At 43.6% G+C, this 27279-nt stretch overlaps 1 protein-coding gene across 1 annotated transcript in view; it reads left to right on the top strand.

Annotated features, from left to right (window-relative positions):
- Positions 1-26967, top strand: part of LOC140428025 (cilia- and flagella-associated protein 47-like) — a 1060448-nt gene extending 1033481 nt beyond the window's left edge. The window contains exon 65 of the mRNA XM_072513997.1: positions 26547-26967. Within this exon, the coding sequence (XP_072370098.1) occupies positions 26547-26771 (225 nt within the window). The 3' untranslated portion in view covers positions 26772-26967. The remainder of the gene's footprint in view (positions 1-26546) is intronic.
- Positions 26968-27279: the final 312 nt, after the last annotated feature.

The raw sequence follows: 27279 nt of genomic DNA, 5'->3' as shown, positions 1-27279 counted from the left end.
GTGCATATGAATTGGTTCCCGAAGCAAAAGGGTAAACGTTTTAGAATTTAAGGAGACTGCGGGACAGATGTATGCTGAATTCAAAATGGTTAAGCAGAACAATTTTTATAGATGGGTCTGAGCATTGGGAGTTGCAACCACCTCTGAGGCTCTGAGAGAGGTCATTCCCTTAGAGGAAGTTAAGAATTCCCTGTCTTCTATAATAAGAACCCATGTTGAAGACCAAAGGGTGATGACCACTAGTAAGCAGTAATTATGGCTGATGATTATGAGCTAATCCATAAAGTTAAACCTTTATTCCAACACCCCTATAATTTTGAAAAGGATAGGAAGTGCGAGGGGGAAAGGAAAGCAGGTAGCCAAAGTAAAGAATAATTGGAAATGCTCCAAGATCTCCTCCTTAGATCAGGAAAGAACGTGCTGAGGGTGTAGGTGAGACTCAAAAGCTTAGGTGATGCCATTGTAATAGGGTGGGACACATTCGTCCAGCATATTGGAAGTTGCGACATGATGGAGTTCATAAGGAGGATTTTGAAAAGTGTACAAAATTGGAGAATACTTCAGGACAGAGTGTAGCTTTAACTGGACTTAGGAGACCTGAGGTAAACACTGCTGTGTGAGCAGGTGTGAAGACTGAGGTAGAGGAGAGATATGCAGGGTTTTTGTCTAAGGGGAAGATCATCAATTTTCCTCAACTGATGTAGCCAAACTCATAACTATTTAAGGGATACAGGTGCTATGCAAACTCTCGTCCTGGAGAAGGATTTGGTCTTCTGCCCAGAGAGTTCAACAAAAGCTTAGTTTTATTAGTGATTGGGTAGGTGGAGATTTTAGCCCGGTTCCATTATATAACATACTATTGGAGTGTGATTTAGTGTCGGGTCCAGTAGTTATCGGAGTGGCTAAGGAGTTACCAGTGGACAGAGTAGACTTACTTTTGGGGAATGATTTGGCAGGAGTGAAGTTGGTAGCTTCACCCATGATTACAGAGAGTCTGAAGGAAGTACTGCAGATAGCACATGAGATGCCAATGGCAGGATAGGTGGAATTAAGAAAATTCATTGGGCAATAAATAACTCCAAGAAAGAAATGTTGAAAGGCACTAATGACATATCAGATAACAATGTTGGTAAATTTGATTTGGCGGATACTGATGAAATTATCTCGATGAGAATAATTCCTGACAGAAGTTTTTCAAAGATAAAATTTAGTAGAAAAACAGATTCTGAGATCTCCCAAGACAGAAGGTGACTCCAGGAAAGAGTCCGAATCTAATTGTAATAACAGTTATGAAGATTCAGATGAGAGTTCTGAATCCAGTTGGATTCTGATTATGAAGAAATTATAAACAACTGTTACCAGATAGACCTGTCACTAACTCATCTTGAACAAATGGCAAGTAATTCTTCCAAAGCTAGGAAAGAAGTCAGCAAATCCGAATAAGATAGTGATTGGATGTTGCTAAAAGTAACCTGTTACAGCCTCTTGCAGTAAGCCCATTGCCATTCACTGCAGGTACAAATATTTTCCAGAACATACCTGTTTTGAAGGAAAATATACATAATAGCGTAGCATCAGCTATTCAGGATGCGGACAGCAATGACTGTGAAATTACACCAATTAAAAGGTTGATTAACTCACATCCCAATGGCTCTTCAAGGTCAAGAAAGCAAATAGCAAAGGAGATGAAATAATTAGTGATCAATTCTTTTTGAAAATGAGGAGGAAGGTGGATGAAGAACCATGCAGTGATTCTACGACCACATTGGTTGACAAAAAACGGGAAGTTCATGGAACCAACAATGTGTTAGCCTCTGATTCAGAAAGTAAAGAAGAACAGCTGAAACCTGGAGAGCACAAATTGTATAAGTCAGTGCAACTAAATGAAGATAAGAGCTGTGATTACGAAGATTCCGATGAGGAGGTAAAAGCTACAAAACAAAGGACAGTGCATATAAAGCCAACCAACTTTGAACCCTCAGCTTTACTTGTCGTCAAAAGTAACCACGTGAAGGAAAAGTGAGAATGTAAAGCTGGAGAGGTTGAAAAATGTTTATTGAATAAAAATGAACCAAATATTTCCCTCAGCATTGACAATACGGCTTGTAGTTTGGCTGCAGAAGATCCTCGAAATTTGGATAAACATTCATTGGACGATCAGGAAAGATTGGCTGCATTACACGAGAGACAGAAAGTGACAGAAATGCAGAAGAAACTCATTCGGGGAACTATCTCCATTTTGGGAAGTCCAAAACCTGACAAAGGGATGCATGTTGCCTTTGACTTTGAAGGAGAGAGTGAAAATAAGGCACTGTTTGAAGATATTAGAGGTTTGCATCTTTGGTTTTCGAACTCCCTATCAGCACGAGATGTACAGACTGAATCTAATAAAGATATGGAAAGAATATAGTCCAAGTTGTAGGATAACACCAGTGTGCACTCTGTTAACTAATCATGACGTAGACATAAGAAACTCTGAACCAATAAAGCCTCATCCAACTCAATTAAAACTATGGAGACTGGCTCAGTTAGAGATTGAAATAAACTGCATGTTGGAAGTGCTGTGGTCCACAGAACACCAAGTAGAGTTTTGGATATTGAAGGTTAGGTTAGTGGGCGAACCGGTGCTGACCTCCCTGGACTTATCCAGATCCAGACCATTATGATGCCACAGGTGCCAGTGACTGGGGGATAGGGCAGTGCTACTAGCCCTTCAGCATTTCGAAGTATATGTTCGACGTGGAAATAAACAAAGATTAGTTTATACAGGCCATAATGAAATGAAATGAAAATCGCTTATTGTCACGAGTAGGCCTCAATGAAGTTACTGTGAAAAGCCTCTAGTCGCCACATTCCGGCGCCTGTTCGGGGAGGCTGGTACGAGAATTGAACCGTGCTGCTGGCCTGCCTTGGTCTGCTTTAAAAGCCAGCGATTTAGCCCAGTGTGCTAAACCAGCCCCTTGTGTTGATGGACGAGTCTTGTGTTGATGAACGAGTTCAAAACGAGAACGCAAGATTACTCCATTGGACTTTATTATTACAACTGTTCAATCCTAAAATTGTACACATCACGGAAAGGATAATGTGATTGCGGATGCTTTGTCACAGGTTTAAGTACTGATTGGATACCAATGTAAAAACTGGGAATGGAACATATAATAATGGGGATGGATTGATGGATATGTATTTATGATTTGTGTCTTGCATACCTCATAATGAAACTTCCATGCCCTCACCTTTAATTCCTTTTAGAGAGGGAGGTATGTAAAGGGTCCTTTCTGTTGATTCCCTTATTTCCCCTTTCTTTATTTTTGCCGTCATCATTTTTGATCCATAGATGCTTAATGGATATGTATCTTTCAGTCAAGCAGCAGAGAGGTGAGGAATTCAAAAATTACAACAGAGAACACTGCTAGCTTTGGACAGAAAAACTCAGACTTTTCGGCACCCGAGAGATGGGGTGGGACTTGGATCGATTGGTTGGCTGGTGGCTAATGATTTGGCTGGTGGCCAAAAGGACATATTCTGTCTGGTAACTGGTGGTGATTGGATCCTGCCTGAATGGGATTATTTCCAGAGACCTATGGAAAGCAGTGCCAAGACCTGGACACACAAAGAAAAGGACCTGTTATCTCTCCCTTGTTCCAGGAAGCAAAATTAAGGGCTGATTTGAAGGAAACAAGGGATACCCCTTCCAACTTAGTTCATGCCAGCAGTCCTCTCCCTATCCATTGCAGTTTGTGCTCTCTTCTACAATTGGTGAAAAAACAAACCTGTGTGAATGTAAGTCGGGTACTCACATGATAAATGCAGATCATTTGGTGATGATGGTTGTGAAACACATGGATCACGTTGCATAAAGCTTAGAATGAATGAGAGTGATGGATGGATAAATGGGGAGGTGAAGAAGCACATAGAAAGTGCAAAGTGAATACTGTTCAAAGCTGTGTGTGTGAGTTAGCAGGATAAGGTAGAGGCTTGAATCACAGCCTGTAGATGGATCTGCGTATGTATTAATTTGCCTGACCTGGTTAGGTCATTACATTAAATAGCTTCCTGTACTACATCTAAAACAATGCTCCTGCTGCTCACCTGGTTAACTGCCTTTTAACCATGCGTTGCGTAGCCATGTGTTATTTAAAAAAATGACTTTACTGGCTGAAAATTGTTCAGCACAGAAGGAAGACATTTGGCCCAGCATTCTGTGCCAGCTCTCCTATTGAGCAGTTACCTTTGTGCCATTCACCCGCCTTGTCCCCATAATCCTGCACATTCTTCTTTTTCAGATAACCATCTAATTTTCCTATGAACGCTTCAATTAAACCTGCCAACATCACAAACTCAGGAAGTGTATTCCAGATGTTAACCACTCGCTGCGTGAAAAAGCTTTTTTTCATATTTCTTTTGCTTCTTTTGTCAATTACTTTAAATCTGTGCCCTCTTGTTCTCAATCCTTTCATGAGTGGGAACAGTTTTTTCAGATGAATTATATCCAGACCCCTGGAAACCTCTATCAAATGTCCCCTCAACCTTCTTGGTTACAAGGAAAATAATCCCAATGTTTCCAATCTATCTTCATAACTGAAGTTCCTCATCCACGGAACCATACTCATGAATCTTTTCTGCACTCTCTCCAAAGCCTCCGAAAGTGTGGTGCCCAGAACTGGATGCAGTGCTGCAGCTCAGGTGGAATAGTGTCTTATACAAGTTCAACATAACCTCCTTGCTCTTGTACTTCATGTCCCTGTTAATAAAGCCTAAGATTGTATATGCTTTATTAACCACACACTCAACCTGTCCTACACCTTGAATGCTTTAATACATATATACACCCAGGTCCCTCTGCTCCTGCATCCCCTTTAGAGTATACTTTATTTTATATGGTCTCTCCATTTTCTTCCTACCAAAGTGAATAACTTCACGTTTCTCTGCAATGAACTTCATCTGGTACCTGTCTGCCCCTTTCACCAACTTGATTATGTCCTTTTGAAGTGCTCCTCATAGTTCACAATGCTTTCACATTTTGTATCATCCACAAGCATTGAAATTGTGCCATGTACACCAAGCTTAAACTCCTTGATGAAAAGTAAATGTCCCTGCACTGACCCCTGGGGTACTCCACCACAAACCTTCCTCCACCCTGAAAAGTATCCATTAACCACTAATCACTATTTCCTGTCACTCGGCTAATTTCATATTCATGGTGCTGCTCTTTTATTCCATGAGCTAGAACTTTGCTCACAAGTCTGTTGTGTGGCACTGTATCAAATGCCTTTTGGAAGTCCATGTGCATCACATCAATAAAATTGCCTTCATCAACCTTCTTTTCTCCCTCTTCAAAAAATTCCAGCAAGTTCATTCACCACTATTATCCCATGGTGGATTTCTTTAATTAACATGCATTTGTCCATGTGTCTATTGACTTTCTTCTCAGACCATATTATTGTTTCTATAAGTTTCCCCACCACCAAAGTTAAACTGTAATTGCTGAATTTATGTTTCCATCCTTTTTTTGAGCAAAGGTGTAGCAATTCAACCAATCCTCTGGCACCACCCCGAGTCTAAAGAAGACTGAAAAATAAAGAACAGAGTTTTTACAATGCACACTCACTTCCTTCACTATCCTTGGGCTCATCTCCTCCAGTCCTGGTGCCTTATCAACTTTAAACACAGATGATGCAACATTGTATCCACTATCTCATCCTTATCAATTCTAAATCTGTCTTGTGTCTTAATTTCCTCCTCTTTCATCATGGCCTGGATAACATCTTCTTTCTTGGGAATGAGAGATAATAAGTATAATTTTAATAACTCAACTATGCCCCCTGCCTCTGTATATATCTCCTTTTTGTTCCCTGATAGCTAATCCACTCATCTTATCTTATTCCCAAGAATTAGGTCTAACAGTGCCTCGTTGGACTGGAAACATACTGCGGTAGGATTTTTTTTCTTGAGTACTCTCTGGGAACTCTTGCCCCTCTCCTTTACATTACTACTAGAATTTTTATTCTCTATAATTTCCTTGTAAATTTGTTCCTCTCTATTCTTCCCACAAGATGTCTGGCCTATACACTGTACCAAGCAATGCAATTGTACCTTTTTGTTCCTAAGCTCTTGCCAAATCAATTCTGTCCATAACCCCTCAAGGCCATCCTCCTTCTCCAGCATTGCAATGTCAATCGCAACACCCCTTTCCCATTTTTTCCTTTCCTATCTTTCCTGAGCATCATATATTGAGGAATATTTAAAACTCAGGCCTGCCCTCCTTTGAGCCACGTCCCTGTTATAACCACATCATAATGTAGCAACCTGTGCTCGCACCTCACCAATCTTACTGACCACACATCGTGCATTCAAATACATGCACAATAATCTTGATTTAGACTTCATTACTTTCTCCCTTACTCTGGCACCACCTTATTATTCCTTTTTCTAATGCTATCTCTCCCAGTAATTCTGTGCACCTTTGCATTCTCTCTTGGTTCTGGCACCCCTACCAAGTTAGTTTAAATGCTCCCTAATAACACTAGCAAATCGTCCTGCAAGAAACTCAGTCCTGGCTCTGTTTAGGATTAACTTGTCTGGCCAGTACAAACCCCATCTCCCCTAGAGCAGGTCCCAATGTCCAACGATTCTAAAGCACCCCCTCCTGAACCATCTTTCCAGCCCCACATTAATTTGCTTTATGCTCCTATTTCTATACTCACTGGCATGTGGTTCTAGGTGTAACCTGGAGATGACTACTTTTGAAGTCCTGCATGCCAATATCCTACCTAGCTGCCTAAATTTCGACTGCAGGATCACATTACTCTTTCTGCCTATGTCATTTGTATCTATGTAGACCACAACTACAGGCTATTCACCTTCATCTCCCGTCCCTCCACCACCTCCCCTCCCCACCCCCACACAGGGTGTTCCACAGTCACTCATTAACATCCTTGATCCTGGCACCAGGCAGGCAACACAACAACCTTCAACAATCTTTGGACATTGGGACCTGCTCTAGGGGAGATGGGGTTTGTACTGGCCAGACAAGTTAATCCTAAACAGAGCCAGGACTGAGTTTCTTGCAGAACGATTTGCTAGTGTTATTAGGGAGCATTTAATGCCTGCGTCCACAGAAATGCCTATCTATTCCCCTAACTATCAAATCACTGATCACTATTGCTGTTCCAGTCTTCCTTGTAATCTGTACACCCCCTGTACAGCTGACCCACCTTGGAATTAGCTTCAACCAAAGCCCCACCTCCAAACCTGCACCAGACACTGAAGTCAAAACTGAACTAGTTGCAGAGTGAGATTAATTTAGGGGACATATGCACTCCGTGCCTGTTTTTACTTGCCTGTCTGGTGTTTGCCCTCCCCCCTCTCTTTAAACACAGTTAAGCTTTGGGATGACCACATCTATAAACGTGCAATCCATGAAGCCCTCGTGGATGCTCTGCAATGATGCCAACTGCTGCTCAAACTCTGAAACCTGGAGCTCAAGCTACTGTAACTGACATCACTTCCTACACAAATGGATATCCAGGATATGGGAAGTGATTTGGAGTTTCCATGTAGAACAGGATGTACACTCAGCAGCCCTGACATATCTCTGTTAGTTAATAAACTTGCTATTTCTAATAAATCTTACTACTGTGGATAAACCTTTATCAATAGATATAAAGCTGGTGGCTATTAATAAACCTTACCAAAATGAATAAACCTTACAAATACATAAAACCCAATAATACTTAATACACCTTACTCATAAAAATTCTTACTTAAAAAAAGATACGACTCACCAGTTTGTTCCCTAGTATAGAAAAAAATAATTAGGATAGACTAGTCAGACAATCACTAATCTGTTTTCCAGTGATATCACATCTCAATTTTACTTTCTGAGTGGACGTCCTGACTGACACCTGATGGCAGTGATTAGCTGTTTGTATCCTCATTCCTGGCTGTTTGCTAACCAACTATGTTCTAAAAGATCTAAAACAGCAAGCTGCTAAGGTGACCTTTGTAACTTCTGGATAGATTAAGAATTACCTCAAATCTTCAGAAAGCTGTTCATTAAATGACCTTGGGTGAGGATACGCCACCCCACCCAATGAATGGACATGCTGAGACAAAACCACTTGTACTTCCTATTTTCTGTGCACTTGCGCAAAACCCAAAGTGCAGAGTCCATCCTTCTGAGTACCACTTAATAAAGAGCACTGCAGAGCAGCCAGTTCATCATAAGTAGGTGTGAACATCCATCCTCCATTCCCCATTGTGTAGCAATGGCTTGTAACTTTGAATATTTCTGTGGACGATGGATATATTTATTGATCATGTAGTTACATGACTGAAACTGAGTTCAGATAACAAATCTTATTTACTTCAAGAACCTGGGAAAAACAAGCCAGCCTGGAAAAAAACAGAAGACCTCTTTGTGCACCTCTCCCTCTTTCTCTCTCCAACAATTTCTACAAGCTCAAATCCATTCTGCTATGTTTGGCTATCCATGTGCTGCAGGCACAGTTTTTTTGTAATAACTCAACCAAGCAGCTGTTGTTTCAAGCAGAGCAGATAAATCTTCTACCTACATCTTTAATCTGCCTCATGCCAAGCCCAGAAGGACCACTAATCTCAGCCTGGATCCACCCAAGTCATCAACCTTTGAGTACCACATCACTTTAATCTTTAATTGATTCTAGAAATATAATTTAACCTATCCTCCCACCTTGTGATCTATTTTTGTATGTGTGAACCTGAGCGTGCATGCTTTTATTATTTTTCTTAGACTAGGTTAAGTACAGTAAAAGCAATCCTTTTTTCTTTTGAAAAAGCTTAAGGAAACCTGCCTGTGCATTTTATGGTGACAGAACCTAAACAGTTAAACACTCACAGAATTGGAAAGCATAGCCTTATAATAAAATGATGCGCTCAAACGAGGAGTGATGGAAAGAGGGAAACTATTCCGCCTTTCCTCAACAGATCTTCACCTCCCTGGTTAGAGCCACAGGTTCTGTGTTCCTATTGCTGGGGAAATGTATGTTCCCCCTTCTCCTGATTGCCTCCAGTAGTATTTCTAGTGATGCATTATAAACCTGGGTCATTCCCTAATTCTATGTGAACATCTCCAATTTCCATTTGTACATTGTCCCTTTAAAAACAGCCGAAATTCTATCAAGTAGGTGTGCAACATTGCCCATTACGCAGGTTGGAGATGCAAACCATGGAAGTCAAAGTTAATTGTTTCAATTCAGTTGTGATCGCAGATTCTGACCCATTGAACCTCCTTTGAGGTTTGGTCCACAATCCCCGCCTGACTCATTTGGAAGCCACCTTTTGATCAATGTCAGCGCTATTGTCTCTTAAACAGCTTCAAGCCATTAAGCGCTTCTGCAACATGCAATTTTTCGACCCGTCATTGGCAAACTGCACACCACATGCATAACACACATCTATCTGCAGCTTTCCCACAATATACAAAGTATAGAGAAACTAGAAATGGGCCAAATTCTGTGATCATGAATTCATACTGATTTGCTGCCAATTCTAATACTGGAGAAGAAATTTGACCATGATATTTTCAAATATTTTTCAAAGCAGGGATTCAAATTTCCAATTTGATTGCTCACATTTCCAATTCCCTTATATGGATAGTGTTTAAAGAACTGGAGAGTGTAAAAACTGGAAAAAAACATTGCAGAAGATTTTCCAAATTCTTGCACCTCACAAACAGAACAAAGAGCATTACAAATAGAACTGTCAATGCACTACTTTGCATTGAATGGTTTTAATAACCGAGGTTGGGTACTAAATGGATGGTTCTAATCGAATATTCAGCTATGCTAGATACAACAACCACTGTATTTTTATAAAGCATCCTCAAGGTGTCACGGGGAGAATATGCAAACTCCGCACGGATAGTGACCCAGGGCCAGGATTGAACCCGGGTCTTAAGCGGCGGGAGGCAGCAGTGCTAAACAGGGCGCCACTGTGCCGTTCGTAATAGTCATGTTGAGAGGTAAGAAAGGCATGAATGGCGGTTTCAGCAGCAGATCAACTGAGGCACGGGTAGTGTAATAGAATCATAGAAAAGGTACAGCACTGAAGGAGGCCATTCAACCCATTTTATCCATGCCAGACCAAGGACACCCAGGTAAACTTTCTAATTTCACCTTACTGCACCCAGTCCATAGCCCTGTATCTTACAGCACCTAAGGTGCTGATCCAGGTACTTTTTAAAAGAGCACAGGGTCTCTGCCTCCACCACCAACTCGGGCAGCGAATTCCAGACTCCCACTACCCTCTGCATAAAAACGTTTTTCTTCATGTCCCCGCTGCACCTTCTGCCACTTACCTTGATTCTTTGTTCCCGGTTCCAGACTTCTCCACCAAGGGAAACAGTTTTATCCCGTCCACTCTATCTCTTCCCCTCATAATTTTGTACACTCAATTTAATCATATTGGGTGGCATGGTGGCACAGTGGTTAGTACTGCTGTCTCACAGCTCCACGGTCCTGGGTTCAATTCCAGCCTTGGGTGACTATCTCTGTGGACTTTCTCACTTTCGCATTTTCTCACCGTGTCTGCGTGGGTTTTCTCCTGGTACTCCAGTTTCCCCCCACAGTCCAAAGATGTGCAGATTAGGTGGATTGGCTATGCTAATTTGCCCCTTAGTGTCCAAAAATCTAGGTGGAGTTACTGGGTTACGGGGTGCAGTGGAGGCATGGCCTTAACTGGGGTGCTCTTTCCAAGGGCCGGTGCAGACCCGATGGGCCAAATGGCTTCCTTCTGCCCTGTAGATTCTATGACACCCATCAGCCTCCTTTGTTCCAAGGAAAATAACTCCAACCTATCTAATCTCTCCTCGCAGCTACACCTTTATAGCCCTGGCAACATTCTTATGAAGGCAAGTGAATGTCAACATGTTGTTAATGTTCAAGAAGCAGTTGGGCCTTGTAGCAATCAAGGCCTTTCAGCAGTCTTATTTTATGCAACTGTTTGAGGGAAACAGTTCTTCTTGTTTTGTTTGTTGCTGAAGGTTGCTAAGGAAACTCAAAAAATGCTGAAAAACTGTTTGCTGTGGTGTTTCTTTTTTGCTGTATTGTGCACATAACATTAGCTGCAAACCCCCAGACACTGGTGAAGTTTGAATGTGGTGTTCGTACTCTGGCTTCAAGAGAGGCAATTGAAGGGTATCAAAGGAGAGTTTGTCATGGGAACAGTCTTCAGCTCAAAAATTGTCTATTTGAGCTCCTTAAGCTTTCAGACCTTTTAAAAATAAAATGCCAACGAGGTGCTGGCCCTTGAATGTATCTTTGAGTAGGAGCTTGTTTTCCAGTGTTAATTATAAAAATGGTAGCTTTGTTGTTTTATGTTACCATAAGCAGCATTATTGCTCACAATTTCCATTCATCAATCCTCATTAGTTTGATAAAAGCAAAAGCACATGTATGTACAAACAAGTCTCAGCTTGGGCAATTATATAATTATAATGCACAACAATGTTATTTTCGAGAGCTAGGCAGGCAAGAGTTTCACCCCTCCAACCACTTAATCTCTTAAAATGACAGAACTGCTTTTCAAAACACTCCTGCATTTTACTCCGGGCTATGATACTGTGCTGATCGTTTATATTGCTCGACAGATCTCAGGCTGCTATCACTGTGGTAGCATTTTGCATTGCTGGTCTTGTGGCCTCTTTTCATAGTGTACAACAGACCCGGTGTTGCGGGTACATGCTGCCCTTTTAAATTGCAGAACAAATTCCACAATTAAATTCTCAGTTATTAATGTCATTTTCTGGTCACCTTACATTACTGATATCTGGTTAGAAACAAAGTGACTGGCCTACGCCGGCAAAGCTGCGTTGCTCAACCCACTAGCATCCACGCTTTCTCTCGTCAGAGTCAGATTACACGTGTTGCTGGGCATTGCTGACTGTGGAGATTCCCGTGAAGACAACTCATTGAGATTAAATTTGACACCCCTAATGCAGCAATACCACCCGATTCATTTTACAGAACTACAATGTAAAATAAAGGCGTCAACAATGTAACAATTTCCTTTATGTACTTAATGGAACATTTATTTAATTCAAAGTAAAATTTTAATATGTAAAGGAGTGGTGTGATTAATGTAAGGAATTGGCATATTTTATATTTTTTGCAGTAATGTTATTAAAACCATGGTTAAGATGCATAGCCAGTATGCCTGCTGAAGCTGTGATTAAGGGGTTGTAAAAGTGAGGGAATTATTGATTTTGAAGGTGAAGTGTTTTGCTAATAGATTTGAGAACCATTTACGTCCTTACAGCTAACTAGCTAGTGGCATATTGTTTACGTTTAAAGGATAACTGAGGTGTAGATAATTTATGAGGGGTATTGTCTTTGATCCTTGCTAAACAGGTCATGGGACATCTTGCAGGAGGAGATAGAAGAATGCCTAATGCTTTGGGTACAGATGATGTAATTAATGGAGAAGCCAGGTCTGTCTAGAAAAGGTAGTTTTTCCGAGGAGTTTAATCTGAATAGAGGTGTTTCAGTTTGGTCCTGAAAAGTTCTCTCTCTCTCTCCAAGGATTCTGCACAGAGCAAAGCAAATAGAAATGTGTTTGTTAACTTTATTCATGAGTGACATTTGAAACATATTGGTTTCCTTAATTGGAATATAGTGGCAGGTTTAGGAAGTAAATTAAGGTGTTCTCTTTTACTTAAGAATTGTTGCAACTGTTAACTGTAAAGCTCTTTATTTGTGGCTAATGTGGTTAATTCTATGTTTAAATTGAATTTTGTTTAAACATAAAAGATATCTATCGGTCGGTGTTATCATTCCTGTGGTGCAGTAACATTAGCTCACAATTTTACAAATTGAAAATAGTGGGTTCTCGTCTGGGATCCGAACAATAGTAAACTCAAATGTATGAAAAAGAACGTAAGAAATAATGCAATATATAACTTAAGCATATTTCTTTATCATGTGCTCAACTGACCTCATCTGAACCTAGCTTTGTTGCAAGTCAAGGCAATTTGAACAGCTTTTGTGACAATTATTTGGGTTTCACAACGTACCTGAGGAAGAAAGTTACCCCAAAAGCTTGTATCAAAGCAAATTCCCAGATATATTTTGGCCGAGTGCCTGTGTGAGACCTCCTGTCCTGCAGTGCTGCCATGCTCTAGAAGATGGGAAGAAATATTAAATCTCAGGCAAGTCATTTGCAGAAACTTTAATATGGAGTGGCAAACCATAATATCTTCCATTTAATTTGCACATGTAGTCTTCAGAGTAGAAATTTGGCAGATGGCGTCGCCAGAAATGCAGGAGCTACTAATACACCCCACCGCTTCACGTAAGTGTAATTTAAATACACTCACCTGTTTCAGGCTTGAGGTTCCCACCCAAAACAGGGATTACATGTCAAATGTAAAGAGAGTAGGTGATTAGTGTTAAGGGTCACTTCTCCTACACCTTCTTCTCAGTACCTCAGGATCTGACATATTCCGTGTATTAGGTAGAGCAAATATAATCCTCAATAGCTTCTATCCATTGTGTGGGTTCAGGTCATAACAGCAGCCCTCACATTTCCACAGAGCAATATCAAATGCAGTGAAATTGATAATTAGGTACTTTGCTTACAACAGCTATCCAATATTACCCATTTAGTGCCATCGCTCGAAATGATTTTCTTCCCCATAGTCTGTCCCCTGCTTGTTTGTCCTGAAATTAAATTAGTTCACAAATGTATATTTTAGTAAACTAACAAAATGCAATACAGACGTTTTTTTTGAGAACAGGTCACATAATATGTAATAATATAAAGATAACCAATTTACTAAATATTTTTGACCATTATTTAACACTAAACTATATCCTGAATTTATATAGGTAGAGATTTTCCACCACCCTCCACTGGTAGCAAAGCAGCCAATGGGTTCAAATGACCCATTTGCATCCTATTCATGGGCTGGGCACAGGATTCTCCATGCCTCTGTGATGTTCCGGCTGGGATTCTCATGACCGTGAATTGGTGCAAGTATTTGCCAGTGTGGTCCTGAAGCAGTGGACTTTGTGGTGGGCCAAGGGGCTAGGCATTTACATAGGTGCCCTCAAAGTCCCCCAAAGTCCGTCGGTGGGCCCACCTTCCCCCACAACGCAAATCCTGCCCATCTCACGCCCAGCCCTCCATCATTCTGCACACAAGAGACCCCCACCGGAAACCCCCCACAGACCCACACCACCAGACCATCCATATCAGAGATCCCCCATATCAGAGAACCCCCATATCAGCAACCCCATGCCCCCACCAATCAGTCACCACTGCCAGGAAACTAAAGAGCAATCCAGGTAGAGGCAGTGAAAATTCACTGATTCTTCACTTACCTGTCCCTTATACCAACTGCCTCAGGCAGAGGTGTACAAAGCAGCAGTTGTTACTTACTACAAAACTGAAACCACATCACAAGGCTTTAAACTCCCAGGATCCTTTCATCTGCAAGGTTTCTATTCACTTTCAAAGAGAAAAAGCTTTTAGTAAGCTGTAATTGCAGGATAATAGCTTCCAGACCACCAGGTGTCTGGATTGTTTATTTTAATTTCCCTTCACGCTTGAATACATCTGAAGTACCCTGCTTTGAACCTAACCTTAATGTTTCTAAACATCTAGGAGTTAAGTTATTTCACTTCCTTCTTTTTCTCAGCATAATCACTTAACTGCTTTGGATGTGGGCAGGAGCAGTCAATCATGGCAATTAATGCAGGGATGGGAGGAGGATACACCTACTTGTCAGTGGTCCCCGACATGCATATATTTGCATGGCAAGAGAGAGGGAATTGCTTCTGGGCACCGCTCCTAGCGCCAGCACAACCACAAGCACCAGTGGGAGAAATAGGGCATGATTCTCTGATTGCCAATGCCAAAATCGCATTCGGGGTTTGGGCGGAGAATCACTTTTGTCGCCGAAACCGGGGTTGGCTCCTGATTTCGGATGCCCCGCCCCCTCCAAAATGGCATCATCGGTGAGTACGCCGCACGCCGTTGGGATGACCTCAGGACGTCACTTGAAGGCCCTCCCCCAATGCTCTGCTCCCAATGGGCCGACTTCCCGACGTGTGGATCACTTGTGGTCTGAGGTTTCGTCAACCTCGCGTGGCGGCTGTGGACGGTGTCTAGCGCCACCACAGTCGGGGGGGGGGGGGGGTAGCCGTTCCACAGGCCGGGGTGGCTTCGGCTGAGGGACAGGTGGGATCGGTCTGGGGGTGGTGAGGGGGTTACAGGGGGGCACTATCTGGCAGGTCGGGTCCGCGTGCGGCTGGCGCCATGTTGTACGGCGCAGCCGCTGCAGGTCACCGCCGTGCGCATGCACAGCCACAGACCTGGCAATTCTCCAGCCGTTTCTGTCGGGAACACCAGGGGTTTTACGTGGTGCAGCTGCTAGTCCCCCACCGGGCAGAGCACGGTGCAGGGGCGGCACTGACATTTTGGTTGTAAGACTAGACACATGCTCCGGACATAGCCTCAAAATTGGAGAATCCAGCCCATAGTCTCCCAAACGGAGAAACCAGCCCATAATCGTTTCAGGAAAAATACAGAAGCCAAGCCAAACAAAGCGACTAAAGATAAATCAAAGTTATTTAAATGATAACTTCAGTAAAGTTTTATATTTTTGAAACATATTGATTCATTCTCATTAACTCCTCGCATTGACATAGCCTGGTAATAGATAAGTCTTTAATAGATTAATGTCCAATTAAAGAATATATGAACTGTGGAGACAATCAGCAGTTTCAACTCAGGATTAAGTTAAAAGAGACAGCTTGGGCATTTTGCCTGAAGTGAGCTTTTCATTCCAAAGTTTAGCACAGTGATAAATTCACTGGAAATGGTAGAAACAAATTGAACCACTGAATAAGAAAGACAGTGTTGCTGTAATACAATTATTTATTGTGATCTGGAAGCTGGTTTTTATCTCCACTGTTTCTTAGACGTGATATTATTCTCTTTGTAGCAGGTGTACATTTTATCACAAATATATTTCACATGGGACCCTACTTCAGCTCGAATATTGCCTCAGAGTCAGGAGGTTGCAGCTTCTGGGCACGATCGACTGGCCTTGTCGCACCCGGCTCGGTAATGAGGACATTGCTCGGAAACCTCACAGGACATAACAAAAGCTTGCGAGATGTCACGATCTGGATCTCGCCCTCACTGTGCAAGATCCAGATTTACATATTGCTCATTTAAATATGTATGTGCCAAATTCTCCTGTGGCCCAGGAACTAATGCCTGTGCCTGGGAGACACCGCCATGGTGACATTTAGCACTGGCCCACACAAACTTGGACCAGGTATAACGGCACCTGGGAGGGGTCTCCTAGGGAGGCCCCCAGGTGGTCGGGCTCTGAGCAGGATGGTACCCTGGCACTCCTGCTGGGACCTGGGCACCTTGACACTGCCAGCCTAGCACATGGCAGAGCCATCCTGGCAGCGCCAGGGTGCCTGTGTGGCACTGACAGGCTGGTAGGGGCACTGTCAGGGTGACAAACTGGCAGTGCCAAGGTCCCCGGGTGCCATGTTGCTTATTGCAAGGACCTGGCCCGGGAGTGCCCTGCCTTAAAGAATGGGGTGAGGGGGGCTTAAGACCCTCTAAGAAGTAGGTTGGGGCAGTGGGGGAGTCCAGAGGCAGCAGTGAGGTATCCGTGGTGGGGGGAGGGAGGGGGAGATCAGAGCAGCATTTAAATATGGCACCCCCGATCTATTCTTCACTGACTAACTGAGCTTGGCAGTGTGGTAAGTGAGGCCTCGGCAGGCATTACTCAGTGAGGCCAAAATAGACAACAGTCCCTTTTGATAGCCGGGTTGATACAGCGCCGAGAAACACCCCATTAAATGCGCCCAAACCGGAACTCTGTTCTTTGCGCATTAAATTGTAACCTCTGGGTGAGTTCATACATCCCCGGGACGCCCACAGTGCGTTACCCAATGGGACGGAAAATTGGGCGTTGGCGCAAAATTGGGATCGGCGGCAGGCGTCGACCAGAACGCCATCGCTGGTGGCATGAATGACCTCCAAGCTGCACGCCAGCGGGAGCAGGGAAATAAATGCAAATGGGCCAAGTGATGCGGTGGGGGGGCTGAAGTGGGACTCTGCCATCGGGCCTCCTGCTCAAATTGGCGGCCCGTTTCCAGAATTCCTCTGGGAATTCCACGCCATGAAGAAATTTTACATGACTTGAGCACTGAATTCTGTCCCGCTTTACGACCACAAGGCGATCGTAAAACTAGTTCAATTCTACTCCAGTTGGAGAACATAGGGCTGGATTCTCCGTTTCAGCAACTATGTGCGGGCACCAGCAGGCCTTGAGTGGTTTTTTTACAACCAAAAAATCAGCGTGAAACCCTCACCGATTCTGGAATCGGTGAGGGGCTAGCACCGGCACCGACTGAAACTCCTGCCTCCCGCGCAGAAAACGGCTGTAGAATGGCCGAGTCCCGGGCCGCGCATGCAATTGTGCTGTACAACTTGGCGCCAGCCATGCGCGGACCCAACCCGCCATCCACAACCCCACAGCCCACCTATTGGCCACCCTCCACCTGTCCCCCTGCCCTTGCAGAAGCCCCCCAGCCAGCGGCACGGATCCCAGCTGAATGTGCTGGACACACTCCGCAGCCACCACACCGCGTTCACGATTTGTGTAACCATACGTGGTTCACGCCGGCAGGAACTCAGCCCATCAGGGCAGAGCATCGCGGGTGAGCCGGCTGATGACGTGCCAACGGCATGCCGCGCGCGTCACGATGATGCCATTTTGGAGGGGGTGGAGCATGGCTGACCATGCATCAAACCGGCATCAAACCGGCGCCAGCCCTGATTTCAGCGTCGGAGCCCATTCTCCACCCGATCGCCGGACACGGAGAATCCCACCCATAGTCTCCCAAATGGACAATCCAGCCCTCTAACTTTACTCCAGGATTTGAAAACGCACCATAACTTCCTGGTTCCCAACATCAGATTTGGGGGGGGACTCCAATGATTGGCTGGGGATTCCCTCTGGGAGGTTCTCAAATAAGTGGCAATTGTCCAGAAGCGCGAACGTCCCCTGGACAATTGCGCTGTGCTAGGAGCCACCTGACAAAGAGATTTAAATCTCTAACATTGGATGATTCATCTTGTGTTACTCTAATAGTTACACTGAAAGAGGTAGAAGAATTAAAGCTACTTTAACTACAGTGTAACTGTTGAACCCTCATGGGACCCCCCCCCCCCGATCATTAATTCATTAATAATAATGATCTTTATTGTCACAAGTAGGCTTACATTAACACTGCAATTAAGTTACTGTGAAAGGCCCCTTGTCGCCACATTCCAGCGCCTGTTCGGGTACACAGAGGGAGAATTCAGAATGTCCAAATTACCTAACAGCGTGTCTTTCAGGATTTGTGGAAGGAAACCAGAGCACCCGGTGGAAACCCACGCAGACACGCGGAGAACGTGCAGACTCTGTACAGAGTAGCGATCTGATGCTGATGACCACTCTGAGATTCTGGTCTATAGACACATCTAATACTCAGTGCAATACTGGGGAAAGTGTTTAAATGTTATTTTTGTCCAGTTGTGGTAGATCTAAGAGATCTCATAGTGTTCTTTGAAGACTAAGAGGTGTTGGCCAACATTTGTCCTTCAAGCACATTTATCCTTCAACAACCATCACCTAAAGCAGTGATGGTCAACCTAGTGGTCGCATGGGTGGTCCCCCTTTATCTCAGTGGGCTGCAAGATTGAAATTGGGTATGTTCAATAATTATGACCCTTAAATAAGATTGAATACATTTAAAACATGCCAAATATTTCATTACAAGTTATAGAAAATGCCTAATCATTTATATACTAATATAACTTATCAACTTCAAGTGGTAAAACTAAAATAAATATGTACGCTTGATTGGATGCAGAGAGAACGCATGGCTCTCACAGTCAAGGTTGTGTGCAATCAACATGCACCCCACTTCACGTGCCCTTGCCTTAAGTGCATATCGCTTCAGTCCTACCGCTAGGATAAAAGCTATATAGATGGTAACCAGCAAAATGTGGCAACTCTGTGCATGGGCAAAAGTTAACAAAATGTCTTGTGGGCTGCACTCAGAATCTTGATGAGCCGCAAGTTGCCCACCACTGACCTGGTGCTGTGGATCAACAGTGCTAACCACTGTGCTACCCCTCTCTTTACATACAAAACATCAGCACCTTCCTTATGCAACAGTGCACAGCAAACTGTATGATGGTGGAGGTACCATTGCTTTAACCTAGCTGGAGCCAGCCACAAAGAAATTCATCGCCATGCTCGCCTTCCCAGCTACTTGCAGTGCTGCCCCCAGCTTGCTTCGTGGGTTCAGGCCTCCCTGCAACAGGGGCATGTTTCTTGGTAAAACAGAGGTGCCTAACACATTGCTCCTTCCTGCAGTTGCTGTATCAGAATTGCTTCCTGAACACCACGGGTGGAAATGGCGACCTGCTGAAAACCCTTATCCCTATTCTTTTCTTTCCTCTGTTCATTCTCCCTCTCACACTGCTGCCACAGAGGGTGGAAACAAAAGCAGCCATGATTGGAAGCAAGTGATCTGAGTAGAACCTCAAACTAAACACCAAGGTCTTCACTATGTGCCAGACCACCCCCTTTCACCTTAGCTGAAGTTAAATGGCAGTACACATCATATAACAAGTCTAGGAAGTCAGAAACTACCAACAGAAATCAACCAGTAACCAGCCGAAAAGTGGTTGATGATACCTTTAGGTAGTGCTGGTGTGATGTTCTTCCTGCTGCTGAATGCACATTTAGCTGTGCAAGGTTGAAAGAGGGTGTTAGCTGAAGCATTCACGTTGAAAATAATACTTTTGCAGGCAAATCAGTCTTACCTGCTGATATATGGCTAGTCTGCATGATTCTGTTACAAGCTCCTTGGCACCACTGAATGGTACAATTGCACAAGAATGTGTGCTCACACTTGCTTTGCCATTTTGGATGCAAAACAGCAGCCTTAACACCTATATTTTGAATTTTACTCCCACGTACTATATACTGGCTAGCTGGAGGTAGTGATTTACCTGTAGGACTCTGTGATATGTATTATGTTTGCAGAAGTTCTTGCATCAGCCACTCTCCCCAGAATGTTACATTTCTTTGTGCTTTTATTTTGTAAGTTAGTTAACATTTGGCAAGAACGTCGGTTACTTTTTCTGATTGCACAAATAAAAGCCGATCATTTCTAACTGCTTTAGTCACTGATGAAAAAATCTCCTTAATACTGCGAGTTCCAATAGATTGTGTTCCGAATGCTTAACAGCCAGAATTTAATATCTTCCTGGCTTCCACTCTGATCTTGTTTTCCAATTCCAGCAACTTATCATCTGGATTTCTTCTGTCAACTCCTCATCTACTCATCTAGATTATCTGGATAACTTATCTGATGACTGCAAGTTATAGGTTGTATATTAGAATTGGAAATTTCTGTTGATATGCCAGATATTGGTAGCTCGGATATTTATTTTGTCCTGATCTTTTCAGACCTTTTTCCATTTTCTATCTCCCAAGAATTTGTTGAATATCGAGAATCAGAGATTAGATGTGATCTTCACTAGTACCACTAGTACCACTATCCAACTATCCAGGAAAACATGTTGGGCGGAATTCTCCGTTAGCCGACGCCGAAATTGGGGAGTGCGATCGGGTGGAGAATAGCTCCCGATGCCAAAATCGCGGCAGGCCCCAGTTTGACGCCGAATCGCGATGCTCCATCTCCTAGAAAGCGGCGTCGATGCGACGCACGCCACACATAGTTTAAACACTGTTCACATATCATTAGTGGGCCCACCCGTGATTCTCCGCCTCCAATGGGCCGAGTTCCTGATGGCGCAGTCCACGTGTGCTCTCAAACATCACAAATCTGGCGTGATGGCTGCTAAAAGAGAGAAAGAGAGAGGGTGTACAGACATGTCCAACACCACCATATTTCACCGACAGTCATTCCGGGGGGGTGGGGGGGAGTAGTGGGGGAGGGTGGCCAAGAAGTGGGCTGTTGGGTCTGGGTGGATGGGTACGCAACACCATTACCACAGCCAGCAAGGCAGCCAGGCGGCTGCGCATGCTGTTGACAGCCCGCTTTAAACCTGATGCCCTGAGTCGTATAGGTGACCTCCCCGGGGCACCCCCTCCCTGGGTGCCCTCTGGCCCTAGCCGACCCATCAGCTGCATGGGCGCACCAGCACAACCTGTCCCATCTTTCCAGCCTTGAACAGTGTGTGTGTGTTTGGGGTGGTGTATTGTTTATGGGCAGCTGCAGCTTGTCAGCCTCCCAAGTATCAATCACAGACCCATTGAATCCCGCACCACTTTCCATAGGGTTCGATGATATTCCACGGGCCGCCCGTGCTAACCCCTCACCGGTAGCAGAATCGGTCAGGTGTGGCAATGATTTTTCTGACGTGAAAATGCTTGGATTCTCCGTTGGCATCAACACTTAGTCTCAGAAACGAAGAATCCGGCCCAAGATATTGGAGCAGGAGTAGACCAAATGACCTGCCAGCCCTGCTCCACCACTCAGTGTAATTATAGCTGAGCTTTGGTCTCCACTTCACTTTCCTGCTCGTTCCCCATATCCATTGATTCTCTGAGAGACCAAAAACCTGTCTATCTCAGCCTTAAATATATTCCACAATGGAGTATTCACAACCCTCTGGGACAGAGAATACCAAAGAACCCCGACCCGTGAAAACAATTTCCTAAATCTTCTAAAGTGTAGTAAATTTTGGAAAATCATAACCAACACATTTACTACCTCTGTGGCTCCCCATTTCAGACCCCTATGATGTAGGCCATCAGTACTCTGGGGATTTGTTGGTTTTAAGCCCCTTATATTTCTCCGATATTTTTCTGTGCTGTTTTAATTAGCTGAAGGTTCTCACTCTGATCAGCCCCTACGTTAGTCTTTCTTTCTGGAACCCTCTCCGGGCATCTACCCAGCTCGCAACATCTCGCAAGATCTAACCTGATCTCGCGAGACATTGCGATGTTAACCCTGCCCATTGCGGGTGGGGTCACTTTTAGACAAATCTGCATATTGGAGCGAGACATCTCATCTCACTTTAATGTACATTTTCCCAAGTACTCGAGGCATTGGGATCTATCCCCTTCACCTTGGAGACCTCGAGCAAACGCCGTTCAGTACTGGTCGGCACAAATGGGGACCAGAAGAAATTACACTCGTAGGGGTCTCCCAGGGGCTCGGAGACCCCCAGGAGCATGCCCTTTGGACAGGGTCATACCCTGGTACTGCTGGTGCCAGCTGGGTACCCTAGCAGTGCCAGCCTAGGAACCTGACAGTGCCACCTGGGTGCAAGCCTAGCACTGCCAAGGATCCCAGTTGGCATTTTGTACACAGTGGTGATCGGGCTGGGAGCGCCCTGCGTGGATGTTGGGGTGGGAGGGGGGGCGGATGGAGGGGTGGGGGGGGATTGGAGAGGGAGGGGATAGGGGGATGAGGATGGGGGAGGGATGGGGGGGCCTCTTATAGTTCATTGGGGTTTGGGGGTGCTGGGGATCGCTTCAGGGGCAGCAGAGATCAAATGGCGTCCCGATCTCTCACTACACTGAGATGTTCCGGTGAGCGGAGCGCTTCCGTGCACAGCATGGGGCTATTTGCAGCCTCGTCTGTGCGTTGCCCCACTGAGGCTCCTACCTAACCGGGATGCCATTTTATAGCAGCGCCGGGAAACACGCTCGCCATGGGACTTTGTTCCCATTTAGCTAAATTCCACCCTCTATACTTGATCAATATCACTGCCATTTCCTCATTTGGCATGACAGTTTCTCCTGTCTATCACTCTATTCTAAAGGACCAATGTTTATTGGCTATTCTCCTTATATATTTGTAAAAGCTCTTACAATCTATCTTTTCATTCCTGGCTAGTTTCTTCGCATATTCTAGTTTTTTACCTATTCATCTGCTTGTTGGCCACCCTTTGCTGGTTCTAAAAAGCTCCCAATCCTCAGGCTTGCTATTTTTATTTTGCAACATAAGAACATAAGAACTAGGAGCAGGAGTAGGCCATAGGGCCCCTCGAGCCTGCTCCGCCATTCAATGAGATCATGGCTGATCTTTTTGGACTCAGCTCCACTTTCCAGCCCGAACATCATAACCCTTAATCCCTTTATTCTTCAAAAAACTATCTATCTTTATCTTAAAAGCATTTAATGAAGGAGCCTCGACTGCTTCACTGGGCAAGGAATTCCATAGATTCACAATCCTTTGGGTGAAGAAGTTCGTCCTAAGCTCAGTCCTAAATCTACTTCACCTTATTTTGAGGCTATGCCCCCTAGTTCTGCTTTCACCCGCCAGTGGAAACAACCTGCCCGCATCTATCCTATCTATTCCCTTCATAATTTTATACGTTTCTATAAGATCCCCCCCCCGCATCCTTCTAAATTCCGAGTACAGTCCCAGTCTACTCAACCTCTCCTCGTAATCCAACCCCTTCAGCTCTGGGATTAACCTAGTGAATCTCCTCTGCACACCCTCCAGCGCCAGTATGTCCTTTCTCAGGTAAGGAGACCAAAATTGAACACGATACTCCAGGTGTGGCCTCACTCACACCTTATACAATTGCAGCATAACCTCCCTAGTCTTAAACTTCATCCCTCTAGCAATGAAGGACAAAACTCCATTTGCCTTCTTAATCACCTGCTGCACCTGTCAACCAACTTTTTACGACACATGCACTAGCACACCAAGGTCTCTCTGCACAGCGGCATGTTTTAATATTTTATCATTTAAATAATAATCCCTTTTGCTATTATTCCTACCAAAATGGATAACCTCACATTTGTCAACATTGTATTCCATCTGCCAGACCCCAGCCCATTCACTTAACCTATCCAAATCCCTCTGCAGACTTCCGGTATCCTCTGCACTTTTTGTTTTACCACTCATCTTAGTGTCGTCTGCAAACTAGGACACATTGCACTTGGTCCCCAACTCCAAATCATCTATGTAAATTGTGAACAATTGTGGGCCCAACACTGAACCCTGAGGGACACCACTAGCTATTGATTGCCAACCAGAGAAACACCCATTAATCCTCACTCTTTGCTTTCTATTAATTAACCAATCCTCTATCCATTCTACTATTTTCCCCTTAATGCCATGCATCTTTATCTTATGCTGCAATCTTTTGTGTGGCACCTTGTCAAAAGCTTTCTGGAAATCCAGATATACCACATCCATTGGCTCCTCGTTATCTACCGCACTGGTAATGCCCTCAAAAAATTCCACTAAATTAGTTAGGCACAACCTGCCCTTTATGAACCCATGCTGTGTCTGCCCAATGGGACAATTTCCATCCAGATGCCTCGCTATTTCTTCCTTGCTGATAGATTCCGATTCCAGCATCTTCCCTCCTACCGAAATTAAGCTAACTGGCCTATAATTACCAGCTTTCTGCCTACCTCCTTTTTTAAACAGTAGTGTCACATTTGCTAATTTCCAATCGGCCGGGACCACCCCAGAGTCTAGTGAATTTTGGTAAATCATCACTAGTGCATTTGCAATTTCCCATGCCATCTCTTTTAGCACTCTGGGATGTATTCCATCAGGGCCAGGAGACTTGTCTACCTTTAACCCCATTAGCTTGCCCATCACTACCTCCTTAGTGATAACAATCCTCTCAAGCTCCTCACCTGTCATAGCCTCATTTCCATCAGTCACTGGCATGTTATTTGTGTCTTCCACTGTGAAGACCGACCCAAATAACCTGTTCAATTCCTCAGCCATTTCCTCATCTCCCATTATTAAATCTCCCTTCTCATCCTCTAAAGGACCAATATTTACCTTAGCCACTCTTTTTTGCTTCATATATTTGTAGAAACTTTTACTGTCTATTTTTATATTCTGAGCAAGGTTACTCTCATAATCTATCTTACTCTTTATAGCTTTTTTAGTCGCTTTCTGTTGCTCCCTAAAGATTTCCCAGTCCTCTAGTCTCCCAATAATCTTTGCCACTTTGTATGCTTTTTCCTTTAATTTGATACTCTCCCTTATTTCCTTAGATACCCACGGTCGATTTTCCCTCTTTCTACTGTCCTTCCTTTTTGTTAGTATAAACCTTTGCTGAGCACTGTGAAAAATCACTTGGAAGGTTCTCCACTGTTCCTCAACTGTTTCACCATAAAGTCTTTGCTCCCAGTCTACCTTAGCTAGCTCTTCTCTCATCCCATTGTAATCTCCTTTGTTTAAGCACAAAACACTCGTGTTTGATTTTACCTTCTCACCCTCCATTTGTATTTTAAATTCCACCATATTATGATCGCTCCTTCCGAGAAGATCCCTAACTATTGAGATCATTAATCAATCCTGTCTCATTACACAGGACCAGATCTAGGACCGCTTGTTCCCTCGTAGGTTCCATTACATACTTTTCTAGGAAACTATCGCGGATACATTCTATAAACTCCTCCTCAAGGCTGCCTTGAATGACCTGGTTAAACCAATCGACATGTAGATTAAAATCCCCCATGATGACTGCTGTACCATTTCTACATACATCAGTTATTTCTTTGTTCATTGCCTGCCCCACCATAATGTTACTATTTGGTGGCCTATAGACTACTCCTATCAGTGACTTTTTTGCCTTACTATTCCTGATTTCCACCCAAATGGATTCAACCTTATCCTCCATAGCACCGATGTCATCCCATGATACATCTCTTCTTTTAGACTAATACCATCATAAATTTCCATAATAGGCTGTGGATGGACCTTATGTACTGAGTTTTTGTCTTTTAATAGAATCTATTTTTATTAAGTGGGTCAGACAGCGTCTGCGGAGAAAACAACAGAGTTAACATTTCAGTTCTGGCACTTTTCATCAGACGCATGAGTATTTCCAGCACTTTCTGTTTTTGTTTCAGATTTCCAGCATCTGCAGTATTTTACTCTGTGGGAGACGGTGCGCTGTTTGCTGTCGGCAGGATTCTCTGTTCCCGCCGCTGTCAATGGGATCCATTGAAGATACCCCACCCCGCTGGGAAACCTGTAGGCAGGGATTCACTTCCGGCGGGACCAGAGAATCCTGCCACCAGCAAACGGTCGGAGAATTCCTGCCACTTATGTTTCTTTGTTGAACATTTTGAATTGTTTATTTTAACATTTCCCATTGTCTATTTATTGCCATAATGTTTAGCTGATCAAGTATAACCAGCTCAATCCTCATTTCGATGAAATTAGCTTCCTTTCAGTTTAAGATTCTTGCTTTGTACTGGAGTGTGTTCCACTCAAACCTACTGTGGAACTATGTTGCTCTCTAACTTAATATAGTTGGGAGCACTTGCATCCTTGTCCTACACAGCAAGTTTCAACGAGCATACCCAGGAATTCTAATGGGGGTCAGTGAGATCCTGCCTTAATTGTGGTGGAATGGGATCATTAGAATTTCAAGGCCTCGCATTTTGTACGTATAGTATTGTACTGCAACTAGCAGAGTAATCATTTTGCATGCTCTCTTGTCACTTGTATTTATAGACGATGGATATGCAATGGATGTATGAGATCAATGGTTTGGATCCCCAGTACACTCCTCCTAACATTCAGCATGGCAAAATCATCCACACAGACTTCCGGCGCTCTGTTCCAGTACGACAACGTAACTTCATCCGAGAAAACCTCAAGGTGATAATAACTGCAGTGTCCTCTCCTCTAAAAGGAGCTCCCCTCAGCATTAGAAGTAAAATAAGTAGAGCAAAGTAAATATGAAATAAGTTACATTTCATTGTGCATCATTTTCTGAAAAATGAAGATTGTTTTATCTGTGCAAATAAACACCTATCATTCATACTGATTTATATAAAGAAATTGATACATTTTTATTAATACTGTCATCTTGTGTGTGCCGCTTTATTATATCTAATCCATTGTATTATTCCAATAAATAATTTCAATGTAACTATCATCAGTTCAAGCTATTTTGCTTTGAAAAACTATCTCCGTGTCCACATTTATTCTTGTATAAAAAATATCTGAGCAACAAAATATTCCACCCAATCTGTGTGATTTTCTGATAATGTATACACTAGCTTCTCAGCAAAACCAATACGTTTTGGCCACATTTCTCAACATTTCTTATAATTGATGCCCATCTTCTGATTCAAACACAAGAGGATGCAATTATTTGTCAATCTGTTAGACAGATGTATTTGCTTCTATGTTTGATAAAACAATAGTCGGGTATATTTTTCTCCATTCACAAACTTTAGCA

Source organism: Scyliorhinus torazame, chromosome 8 (assembly GCF_047496885.1).
Source record: "Scyliorhinus torazame isolate Kashiwa2021f chromosome 8, sScyTor2.1, whole genome shotgun sequence".
Classification (NCBI taxonomy): domain Eukaryota; kingdom Metazoa; phylum Chordata; class Chondrichthyes; order Carcharhiniformes; family Scyliorhinidae; genus Scyliorhinus; species Scyliorhinus torazame.
Note: the sequence above shows the minus strand (reverse complement) of the source record. Positions and strands in the feature narration are given on the sequence as shown.